At 41.8% G+C, this 12,737-nt stretch overlaps 1 protein-coding gene across 2 annotated transcripts in view; it reads right to left on the reverse strand.

Annotated features, from left to right (window-relative positions):
- The window catches only part of SNX25 (sorting nexin 25), a 127,930-nt gene that overhangs the window by 56,205 nt on the left and 58,988 nt on the right, over positions 1–12,737 (reverse strand). For both annotated transcript variants that reach the window (XM_046648755.1, XM_046648753.1), the window contains exon 6: positions 4,802–4,872. In XM_046648755.1, the coding sequence (XP_046504711.1) occupies positions 4,802–4,872 (71 nt within the window). The remainder of the gene's footprint in view (positions 1–4,801; positions 4,873–12,737) is intronic.

A 12,737-nucleotide genomic window follows, 5' to 3' on the forward strand; every position in this document is an offset into this window, starting at 1 on the left:
AACCACTTCTCCCCAACTCTAAGCCTGTAAGGTTATTTCAAGCTAGTTTTGCATCCACGAGAAGCAGAGTCCTAGACTTTAAGAACGGAAGAGACTCTCTGGCTCGGAGCCAAACCAAATAAACCAGGACTATCCAATTGGAATTTGGAATAAAACTTAAAAAGTGAAATAGGTTTGATCAAAGAACTTAAGACTTGACTTATTACTCGAGTTCAAAGGTACTAAATAGGTCCATGCCAGAAACCAAGCTAGACACTTGAACATGCTGTTTAATTTAATCACTGAATAAGTACTAAAGACTCCTAGAAATCCCCAATTACCTCCTGCATTGTCCAGTAAGGCAGCCACGAGCCACACGCTTAAGCTGGCTTTGCCACAAACTGAATTTTCAGTCTCCACCTTCTTTTTTTTTTCCAACAGCTTTATCGAACTATAATTCACATACTATAAATTTTACCCATTTACCGCAAACAATTCAGTACATTCAGAGTTGTACAACCATCACCACAATCTAAATGCAGAAACATTTTCGTCACCCCCAAAAGAAAACTTGTACCCATTAGTAGTCACTCCTCATTCCCCATGCCACCTCATCTCATCTCTACCCTGACAGCCCTAGGTAACCAATAACCTACTTTCTCTCTGTATAGATTTGCCTACTCTGGACATTTCCTATAAATGAAATCATGCAATATGTGGCCTTTTCTAACTGGCTTCTTTCAGTTAGCATAATGTTTTCAAGGTTCATCCAAGTTGTAGCATCTATCAATACTTCATTCCTTTTTATTGTTGAATGATATTTCATTGTATGGATATACCACCTTTTGCTGATGGCCATTTGGGTTGTTTCGACTTTTTGGCTATCATGAATAATGCTAGCACAAACATCCAAGCACAAGTTTTCTGCGGACATGTTTTCACTTCTCTCAGGTATATACCTAGGATTGGAAACTCCAGGTCTCATGGTAATTCTACGTTTAACATTTTGAGGAACCGCCAAACTGTTTTTCATTTCCCATTTCCACTAGCAATGTATGAGGGTTCTAATTTCTCCACATCCTTACCAACACATGTTATTATCTGTTTTTTATTGTAGCCTAGAATTCTAGTGGGTGTGAAGTGGTATCTCATATCAGTTTTGATTCGCATTTCCCTAATGTCTAATAATGCACAGCATGTTTTCATGTGCTTATTAGCCATTTATATATCTTCTCTGGAGAAATATCTATGAAAATCCTTTGCCCATTTTTCAATTGGGTTGTCTTTTGATTATTGAGTTGTATGTGTTCTTTATATATTCTGGATACAAGCTCTATATTATATTTATGACTTGGAAATATTTTTTTCCATTCTCTGGGGTGTCTTTTTAACTTTCTTACGACACATACAAGTTTTTAACTTTTGATGAAGTGCAATTTACCTTTTCTTGGTCACTTATGTTTCCCTTCATTCTTATACAGACCCACACAATTTGCTAGAGCACTGATGCCACGGAGCCTGTCTGTTCTGGACACGAAGACACACTGTGACTGAAATCACCTAGACGGTTTCAGCTATTCCCCTTCTGGCTGAGATTTCTTACTTCGAATCCTATTACAGACTTCAAAGAGACTAATTTAGAAAAAGCCAACTACTGGTACCAGAATTAACCCAAAAGGAGATTAATGTAGCAAATCTTAATGTGGTCATACAGCTTACTGAAAATAAATGTTCCTAGCATTTTCACAAAAAAGGAACTACAGAGCCATCTTAAACTTATCAGTTATAATGTTGTGGGTTAAACTGTGTCCCCTAACAGATATGATGAAGTCCTAAACCCTGGTACCTGTGAATATGACCCTATTTGGAAATGGGGTCTGTGCAGCTGTACTCGCATTCAGATGAGTTCATCTTAATTAGGGCGGGCCCTAATCCAGTATGACTTTGTCCTTGTAAGAAAACAAACAGAGACCCAGGGAGAACGCCATGTGAGGAAAGAGGCAGAGATTAGAGTGATGTGTCTTCAAGCCAAAGAATGCCAAGGAGTGCTGGCAACACCAAAAACCAAGAGAAAGGCGTGGAAGAGATTCTTCCCTAGAGTGTCCAGAGAGAGTGTGGCCCTGCGGACACCCTGATTTTGGACTTCCAGCTATCAGAACTGCGAGAGAACACATTTTTCTTATTGAAGACACCCAGCTGTGGTACTTTGCTATGGCATCTCTAGGAAACTAATACATATAATAAACCAAATGCTTCAGTTATCATTAAAATTCAACCCAAATACACCAAATTTAAAGTAAATTTTGCCAGTTAATTTGCCCTTATAACATAAAATGCACATACACTCTCATGTTAAGTTTTCACTTAAACCCTAAGCACGTTGTAAAGGGCCAATCTTGGCAGCTTAACTTCGTAAAAAGCAGGAAGACTAAAATCCCCTGGAGTATTAAACTATGTGGACGCAGAGGTTGGAGATGATCATCACTGCTGGCCAGTGACATCAGAGAAGTAATGAAACCAGCCTCCTATGTTCTCTGTCTCCAGGCAAAAGAGCTCCAAGGCCCCCAGCGAGCTCAGCCTGTTATTTGCCTTTCCCCCACTGTGTGAACAGAAGGAGGCCAGAACGTCCTAGACAGTTGTAAGGACAGCCTAGACGGAAAATGGAGGCATGAAAGAAAGAAGTGTCACTGAGCATGTCTAGTACCATAACTGTTATGGGCTGAACTGTGTTCCCCCGATCCCTAAAATTCATATATTGAAGTCCTAGGACCTCAGAATGAGCATATTTGGAGACAGGGTCTTGAGAGTGGCAATTAAGTTACAACGGGGACACTAGGATGAGCCCTAATCCAATGGGATTGGTGGCCCTGTAGGAAGAGGAAATTCAGACAGACGCGGACAGAGGGAGGACGATGCAAAGACACAGGAAGAAGAGATCCATCTTACAAACCAAGAAGAGAGGCCTGAAACAGATCCCTCCATCACTGCCCTCAAAAGGAACCAACTCTGCCAACACCTTGATCTCGAACTTCTAGACTCCAGAACTGTGAGGAAATAAATTTCTGTTGCTGAAGCCACTCAGTCTGGGGTACTTTGTTACGGCAGCCCTAATAAACTAAGACAATAACACAAAATAAGGTATTTTTCTGACTAAACTCAAATAACAAGGAGGAGCACTGAGAAAAGATAATGGTGGCAACGAGAAATCCATCTCTACTATTCTCTTTAAAACATCTGTCAGACTGTCTGAAATGAAGCACCTTCTCTGGGGGAACTCTGAGAAAAAGGAGAGGAACAGAGCCGGCGCTCTTGTAGGAATTCATCAGATCACATCCCCTTTGCTCAAAAGCCCCCGAGGACTTCTTTCCTCCTTCAGAACAAAAGCCAAAGTCCCTGCAGCCCGAAAGGCCCCTCCTGTTAGGGTCCCCGCCGCCTCTCTGATCTCACGTTTGGCTTCCCTCCCCTGACTCACTCCTTTCCAGCCACACAGGCCACCTGCTGCCGCCTCAGAGTCTTGCACCTGCCCTTCCCCAGACACCCTCAGGTCACCAGGTCTTGGTTCACAGGTGACCACCAGGGTGAGGTCACCTGACCTGAATGCACAACCAGCCTCCACTCCAGCTGAACCAGCATTATCTACCACACGCCTCCCCCACAGCTCTGTTCTTCCCCAAGGCACATGTCGCCGTTTGAAATATGGTACATTCTATTCTCTTATTGTCTGATTCTCTCCCAGCCTAGTTTAGGGACTCAATGAATGAGAGATTTTGTCTTGCTCACTACCGCATCACAATCACCTAGCCGGTGTTCAGTACACATTTCTAAATGAACGCATTTGCACCATGTTCCTTACTGGGCTGAGATTAAGAATTAGTGTCTCCTCATAATCTATACCTTCATTTCCTTCTTTACAAAGCTCCTGCCTTCTGCCAGTGACTCAGAGACAATAAACCTCCCCAGCCCAAGCTTCCTTTTGCCTCTGCGTGCTAAACAGAAACCTGGAGCACATTTCAAGTCTCTGGGCCGCCTCTTCCTTGTTCTGTTAGCCCCTACTCCCTGACAGGGACTTGAGTGAGCCTGGAGATCTCCATGGACAGAAGTGTTTGCTGCCTCTCAGCTACGAATCAAGACCTGCTGTGCACTCTAGACACTAACATGTCCTTCAGCTTCATATGTGAGAGGGGGAATAAGCTAGCATCAGGCAAATTATAAGGAAGTTGAGAGCCATCTTCACACCTTAAGATTCCTTAGTATCATGCCTGAGTAAAAAATCTCTTCATTTGGAGGGAAACAAACAGGAAAAAAAAAAAAACACAGAACTTTTTTTTTTTTAATCTACCAGAGTAGAAGGAGGAAAGAAGCTCTTCACATTACAAATGTTTAACTAAAGGAAAAGGTTAAGTAAATTATGAAACATCAACTCACTGGAGTCATTTAAATGACTATCAAGATTATGTCTCAAGATGGAAATATTAATGAATATTAAGATTAAATTTTAACACGAGAAAAAATTAAGAAATCATGTTTAGTATAAAAACATAACAGAAGCACTATATAGCCAATGATTTTAATCTTCTAGAACTATGCCTACAGATGAATAAAGTTTACAAGGGAACAAAGAAATACAAACGAAGGTTTTTGTTAGGATGAAATTATAATGACTTTCTCTAACGCTGTTACACGATGATCTTAATAAATCTGACATATTTAAATGTAAGCCAGAAGAATGCTCATACTTGCCAAAGCTCTGACAGGAGAGAAGAGCGGGGATGGACCCAGGCCCTTCAGAGTGTAGAACTGAAGAAAACAAACTGGTTCTTACCCTTGTGCCTCTTCAGCTGGGGAAAGCTGCTAATGGTAGTTGCTTGGATTATTTCCACTACAATTTGATACCTGATTTTTAAAAAGAGAAAAAGAAAAGATTGAAAGGAAGAAAATACTATTTTCAGAGACACTTTTAGACTACATTTGTACGAATCAAATATAACACCAGAACTGCGAATCCCGCCCAAGGATCATTAAAATTATCCAACACGGATTGAGCCAGGCGCTATGCCATGGCACGTGCTAGCCATTTCTGAGACCCTAACGTAAGAATCATGAACTCACTCCCCCGACTCCAATCCCTATACCAGAAGCATTACCACCTGCCCCTTCTCTGAAGATAGGAACTTTGAGGTTATGCTCAACTCCTCCCTCTCTTTCAGCCCCCACCACTATCCTCCCCTTCCCCCACCGGCAACCCGAGCCTATTGATTCTACCTCCTAAATCTACACTGTCCGATAAGGTGGCCACAAGCTATATGTGGCAACTTTAATTAATTAAATTAAAATTTTAGTTCCTCCGTTGTACTAGCCACATTCCAAGTGCTCAATAGCCACATGTGCCTCATGGACCATACCGTACAGTGCAAATGGAACATTTCCATCATTGCAGGAAGTTCTATTGGAGGTGCTATCCTACCTACTTCTCAAAGATGTCCTCTCCCCTCCAGTCCTACTGCCACCGTCTTAGTGATTTCCCTCATTACTTCTCACTTAGAAGACCATTCCAGACGAAGATAATCAGAGTATCTGCAGTGGAAGTCTGGCGTCAATACTGTTTAAGCTTCCCAGGTAATTCTAACCCACAGAGCGAGTTGAGAACCACAGGAATACAGCACCAGGTGTATGTATGTGTGACTGAGAACAGCTCCAAGTCAGGAAAAATAAATATTTATACTTTCAGTGCTGAGGACAATCCTAAAGTTGTGGCTATTCTGAGCATATTCAGTTGGGCTTCATGAACCCAAGTTCTTAAGGGCTACTCAATGGTTCCTAAGTATTGATCGACCAAACTCATCTATCCTGTTTCCTAGCCCTTAATTACGTTGACTGATTAAGAATCTGACCATAATAAAGCTATTTAACATTCATTCTTACTCTGAACACAAACTTGGCTGCATTCTAAGATTTAACGCCACATTTGGCTGGCTTTTAGAGCACAAAGTAAGATACGTTCTTTTGCTTTTCAACAAAAACCCAGATGACACACACGAATTCATCACAGTCATAGCTATTCATGGACTCTTCACAGATTCACATCTTTTTATGTCTTCACTTGTGTAATATAAATATTGACACCTGCCTCTCCTCACCTCAAAGAACAGGCTGCTGGGAGCATTGTTGGCATGTCACCTGGAGACTGTGGCAGACGCTGCTGGTTGCCAACATCCTTTCTCTCTTCCTTCCTCACTATCTGAACCAGTTTTATCAAGGAAAGCAAGGCACCCAGCTAAAAATGCTAACCTTCTCCCTAGCAGGTAGGGACGGCCATCGCATATAGTTCTAGTCTATGAGATATGAGCAGAACTTGCTGGTCCGGGTGGGGATACCAGGAAAGCTTTCTAAAGGGGCAGACCCCACAGAAAAGCCTTCTCAGGCTTTCGTCCTTGTCCTCCCCCAATTTTCCCGCATGGAACAAGGATGCCGTTGGATGAAGGCACAGCAGCCATGAGGACAAAAGTTGCAGGCTAGGAGGTGATGTAAAAAGACAGGAGTAGTTTAGGTCTCCAGTGACATGACTGAGCCATCACAACGCCCCAGACAACCTATCTCAGAATATCTTGTTAGACGAGGAAAATAAATCCCAAACTTGTTTAAGTCACTGTGTGTCAAGCTGTCTCATGGCCGAACGCCATCCCAAAAGATAGGGAGCTCTTTGAAGACTCCATACACAGAGAAGACATCTCGAGGCTGAATACACACTCAGGCAGTGTTCTCCAAACGGACACCTCGCTAGGGCATCAAAGATCAGTAGTTTTCTGATGGAACTGCCTTCATTTCTCAAAATAATGGTAAAACACAAAAATAGCTCTTTCCATGAATTTTCCTGTGAGTTACTGAATGACTGAGGAAACAATAAGAAGAATACACAGGGGCTGGCACCGTGGCCTAGTGCTTAAGTTCAGCACACTCTGCTTCCACAGCCCAGCTTCGGTTGCCAGGCACGGAGCGACACCACTTGTCAGCAGCAATGTTGTGGCGGTGACCCACATACAAAATAGAGGAAGATTGGCATGATTGTTAGCTCAGGGCAAATTTTCCTCAAGCAAAAGGAGGAAGATTGGCACAGATGTGAGCTCAGGGCTAATCTTCCTCAGCAAAAATAAATAAATAAGTAAATAAGAAGCATAGACAAACCTAGTACCTGGAACCATCAAAGTCTAACACTCCCTAACCAAGTCTGCAATTTAACCTTGGACTTAGGTTCTATGAGTAGAAAGTACTGACTTCTCACTCAACCCCAGCACCTGTCTGCAAACTCCTTGTGCATTGCCACCTGGATGACCTGCAAATAGACCAATGTCCTTTCATACAGCAATTCCAATCTCAGAACTTATCACAAGGAAACCATTTAATAGAAGCAATATATATATATATATATATATATGACAATATATATGACTATATATATACACATGCTTGTCATAGCAGCTTCTACAAAGAAAAGCAGGGGAATAATCTATGTGGTCAATATGCTTTCATCAAATAAACAGCTGTTAATCTTCTTCTATGTTCTAGACACACAGGAATCACCAATATGGTCCCTGCTCTCAGGAAGCTCTGGGGACATATCAGACTAAGGGGAAAGCGCTCAGCCAACAATATTTAGAATTACAAAGATTACCTAAAAATATATTTTAATGACAGACTAATTCAAAGATGCAAAATAGCATGTATATTTATGACTGCAGATATGTAAATCTGTGGGTTTATGAACCAGGGCTACAATATAAAATAGGGATAAAGGAAAATGAAAGACAGTTGTATTAAAATGGTAGAATTATAAGTCATTTTTAAACCTTTTCCAAACCGTCCATCTACTTATCTCAGCCTGTTCAAACTAAACTTACCTTCTTTCCTGCATGGGAAGCTTTCCTTACCTCTCCACGTCTGCACTAACATCATCATCCCTCTATCCTTCCAGGCTCAAAATCTTAGCATCTTAGACATCTGCCCCACCAGTAAATTTCAGTCTCAAAGCCCTACTGATCTGTCCTTAGAATCTCTAATTAAGCTCCCTTCTTGTTCTTCCTTTTGTCCCCACCCCAGTTCAGGCTGTCTTTGCACACGTGAGTCACTGCAATGGCTGAACAGTCTAACTGCCTCCTTGACTTCAGCTCTTTCTCCCATCAAAACCATCCTGAGCACCCCTGTCAAAACATGGTCCTAAAGACCACTTTCATCTCATGCCTCCCTTGCTCCACACCTCCGGTGACCTCGCCAAAAGAGTCACCCTGCATTCCAGCCCGCCATTCCCTCTACAACTTGGCACTGGCCCTCTTACCCAAGCCAACTTCTTTTTCTCCTCAATATAAACCTGGACTTAGGCCAGGCCAGTTCCTACACTGCCCTCCCCAAACCAGAGTCACTTTCCTAGCTTTTGCTCATGCTGATTCCTTCTGGAAACAATCTCCCTACTTTTCCATCTAACTAGATCTTCCATATACTCCTTCTTCCCTCGAATCTTCGCCAGTCTCTCTAATCCACATTAATCTTTCTCTTCTCTGAAATCCTAAATTACTTCTGCTCTCTAGTAGCACCTATTCATACACCATTGTATATTGCAGTTATAAAGAGTCACATTTCCAGAGTGCTAGGAACAAAGAAAATGGTGTGCCCGGTCCTTTAAGGACATAACACTTCCTTAAAAAATGGTAACACATTTAAGCCTAAGACAAAGCTGTGGCTTTGTTTATAATAAAGATATGCTACCTTTTTTTCCTCCAACTAGCTCATGAGCCTCTCTGAAGAAAGGGATTGTGTCTTGCATTCTCCTATAGGACCTACCTTGGCACTAAACATATGATAGGCCCTCAGTAAATACTAATGAGTGCTATGGAATGAAGGTTTGTGTCCCCCCAAAATATGCATGTTGAGGCCTAATCCCCAGTGTGATGGTATTTGGAGGTGGGGCCTTTTGGAGGTGATTAGGTCATGAGGGGGGTAACTTCATAAATAAGATGAACGTCCTTATAAAAGAGACCACGTCCACCACGTGAGGTTACAGTGAGAAGACAGCCGTCTACAAACCAGGAAGTGGGCCCTCCCCAGACACGGAATCTGCCGGCACCTTGATCTTGGACTTCCCAGCCTCCAGAAGTGTGAGAAAGAAATGTCTGTTGTTGGAGCCACCCGTTCTACGGTATTTTTGTTACAGCAGTCCAAACTGACGAAGACAACAAGCTAAATTAATAAGCATAACATCTGTAACACAACAGGTACAAACAATAGGAACAATCTCTTCCTTTGATATTCTTAGTGATTCACATTCTAGAACAAATGAGTCATCAGTGGCACTGAAGAAAATACACACCATCTGAGTAAAGAGATAAAATTTTCAAAAGGAATCCATAAAATCATAATGCAATACTAGCTAACATTTATAGATTTCTTTCATTAGGGACCAGGTACCTGTTTAGATACTTCAATTCACATGATCTCAGTTAATCCTCATAAACAATGTGCCGTAATTATCCCCACGTTACAGAGGAGGAAGTCGGAGCTCAGGTGGATTAAGAAATCTATCCAAGGTCTCACAGCTTTTAAATACCAAAGCCAAAATTACAACCCAGAACTCCCTGACACTAAAGCTCATGTTCTTAATCATGTTCCCACTACCCTAAAATTCAATATAGGTTAATGTTTATCTCGTCTAAAGCCTTTCTAAGTACATAAGCACAGCCAATGCCAGACAATCTTTCCAGCCTTACTGCCTTCTATATCTCTCTCACATCCATTTTCCTGCCAAACCAGACTGCACGCAATACAACAAACACACTCCAGCTCCTTCCTGACTCCCAGCCTTCACTCTGTTTCTGCTCCCTCTTGCATGCAACCCCTCCCCCTTATCTGCCGGAATTCTATTTGTTCTTAAACACTCAGTTCATGGCCTTTCCTCTCTGAAACTTCTTAGATCTCTCTCTTCCACAGGCGAAATATTTGCTCCTATCCACTTCTTTGGCTCTTTACACTCCACTTCTGGTCTTAATATCTTGCTTCATATTTAGCTATTTATACCCACATGGGTCTCCGATGCTGGACTACGAACAACTTGACGGCAGGGGAAAGAATCCAAGGATCCACAAGCAATTCATCTTTATATACACCAGGCCTCCTCACGCAGTGCTTTGCATACAGCAGGCATTTGAAGGCGATTATTAAATTTGCAGAGTTCACCTTCACTTGATACCAAAAGGTAAAGTAGGAAATGAGTAGCTTTTTCATTCTCAACAAAACCATATAGCATATACATCCAAATGCTGGCTATCCTGATGGCACGAGCTTCCTGGTCCTCTGGGGACCTATTCAGGTATACCGATACCCAGTACTCTCTGGGCTTTCTTCCTCCAGAGGGGAACATGGACTTGCTGGTGCCAAGTTCGGTTCAAAAACCAGGAGGACCTATAGTTGTAAACATTCTCCTGGTCAGAAGTGCAGAGATTGGGGCCGGCCTGTAGCCGAGTGGTTAAGTTCATGCATCTGCTTCGGTGGCTCAGGGTTTCACTGGTTCGGATCCTGGGCGTGGACATGGCACTGCTCATCAGGCCATGCTGAGGCAGCGTCCCCCATGCCACAACCAGAAGGACCTACAACTAGAATATACAACTATGTACTGGGGAGCTTTGGGAAGAAGAAGGAAAAAAAAAAGGAGATTGGCAACAGTTGTTAGCTCAGGTGCCAATCTTTAAAAAGAAAAAAGTGCAGAGATTGCTGGTATGTGTTTTTCCAAATGATAATGTAAACCCAGGTATTAAGAGGAAGCAGCCTGACAAGAATTCAGCTCTTTTCCAACTTTGGCAAGATCCTACCTACAGTATCCCTTTCCCAGGGACAAGGGAAAAAAAAAATCACACAAAGGGAGCTGCCACCAGCCCGTCTGAGTCACCACCTCACCTCTCTTTATCTTTATTCACTTAGCTAAACAAATAAAGACTTGGAGAAGGTGTGTATTGATGAACTCTTCCCACCAAGGTTAAACTCACTTGAAATGCCACACAGTCCTTCAAAATCACCTTAGAAATCTATAGATGTATTGCCCTTCTACTGGCTGTTGTTGAGAACAGCCTTGGAATTCTATTAGAATTGATTTCAAAGTTATTTATGAGCCAGAGAAAAAAAAAAATTAGTCTCTTCATTTTATCAGGCACACCTAGACAGATTTTTTAAAAAATAATGCTTTATTATTAGAGCCGTCTTGGGCGTGCACGTGCTGGAATGTCATGGGAGAGTCAAACGCAGACAAATCCTAGTCTCAGGTGGACAATATGGTAAATGGTTTAAAATGCTGTTTCATGTTAAAAATAGCAAGGATCTATTATAGATTGGAATACTGTATACACACAAATGTTTAAGAAAAAGTTAAAAACTTAAAAATAATGTTTTCAGAGTTGCCACAGGCTACTTGTACTAGGCTAAGGACAATGTTTTCATTAAGGGGACTTCAGCTAAAGAGTTTGGGAAGAAAGCAAGCCACGATGACTTCAGCTAGCTAAGCGGAAGGTGTCCCCCAATTCAGGAAGTGTATTGGAGCAGTTACGAACGTGTGCTGTGCCACCCGACCTCCTGTGTTCAAAGCCTGCTTTCAACACTCACCGTGTCACTCGGAAAATTACTGAAAATTCTAAAGCTCAAGAGTCCTCATCTGTAAAAAGAAGAATAACTGTATTTTTCCTCATAGGGTTGCCATGAACACTAAATGAGATAACACCTTTAAAATATCTGGAACAGCGCCTGCCCACAGTGAGAGTTCAGCACTATGCGTTAAGTATCATTATTGTTCCTTAACACTGCGGTTGACTCTTTAGGTATGCACAACTTAGGGACATGGTATGTGCATGTGTTTGTGAAACACATATTAAAACATTGTTAAGTAGCCTTACTTTTTCCTAACTATAAGAGTGTCTTGACTTAACCAATCACTGACCACCAGGGTCACTGTAGTCCAACAAAATCAGGTTTATTGGCCCAATGCAAGGAGCAGGAGGAACTGTGGGGGTGTCTTCCCCCAAAAAAGGAAAGGTAAACTTACTATGAGATTCTGGGGACAGGTGGAGTGTAGATGAAATGTAAATGAAGCAGCATTGTGACAGGCTCAATGCAGGGCTGTGTAAAGGGGTCAGTTTCGGGTGGATCTAGGGTTCCATGTCCTTGGAAACAACAAAGTTAAGACATGGAATATTGAGTCCAGAAACCCCTTATCTGCAGCTCTGCGTATGGATTGTAAATGAGGCTGCTTGTCTGTGTCAAAACGATTGAAATCCTCCAGGCAAGGGTAGGATGTGTCATTTTTACTAATATAATTTCAAACAGCAAAGTTTCTGGTAGTCTGAGAGTTTAGAGAGCACAGTTCCTCAGTGAAGGAGAAAGCAAGAGTCACTCAAAGAGAGGAATCAGTATGACATTTTGCAGCCACTAGATAGACTTGGAAGAAATATTGTTTCCTGTTAACTTTGTACCCGGCTTTAGTGTCTGTGATCCCAGCCTGATAAACGGCCGGCAGATTTTACTTTCTCTAAAGTAACATATGTTTATCGAAGAAAATGGGAAAATATACACAGCACAACATTCCAAGTTAACCATGATTAACATCTGGTATATCTTTATAACTTTTTCTCTATGAAAACATAATTCTTTTTTGTTTTATGAGACTGAATTTATGCTACAAATACTGACTTAGAGCCTTTTTAATTTATCAACTTAGAGTTACTATCTTC

This window comes from Equus quagga, chromosome 22 (genome assembly GCF_021613505.1).
Source record: "Equus quagga isolate Etosha38 chromosome 22, UCLA_HA_Equagga_1.0, whole genome shotgun sequence".
NCBI classification, from domain to species: domain Eukaryota; kingdom Metazoa; phylum Chordata; class Mammalia; order Perissodactyla; family Equidae; genus Equus; species Equus quagga.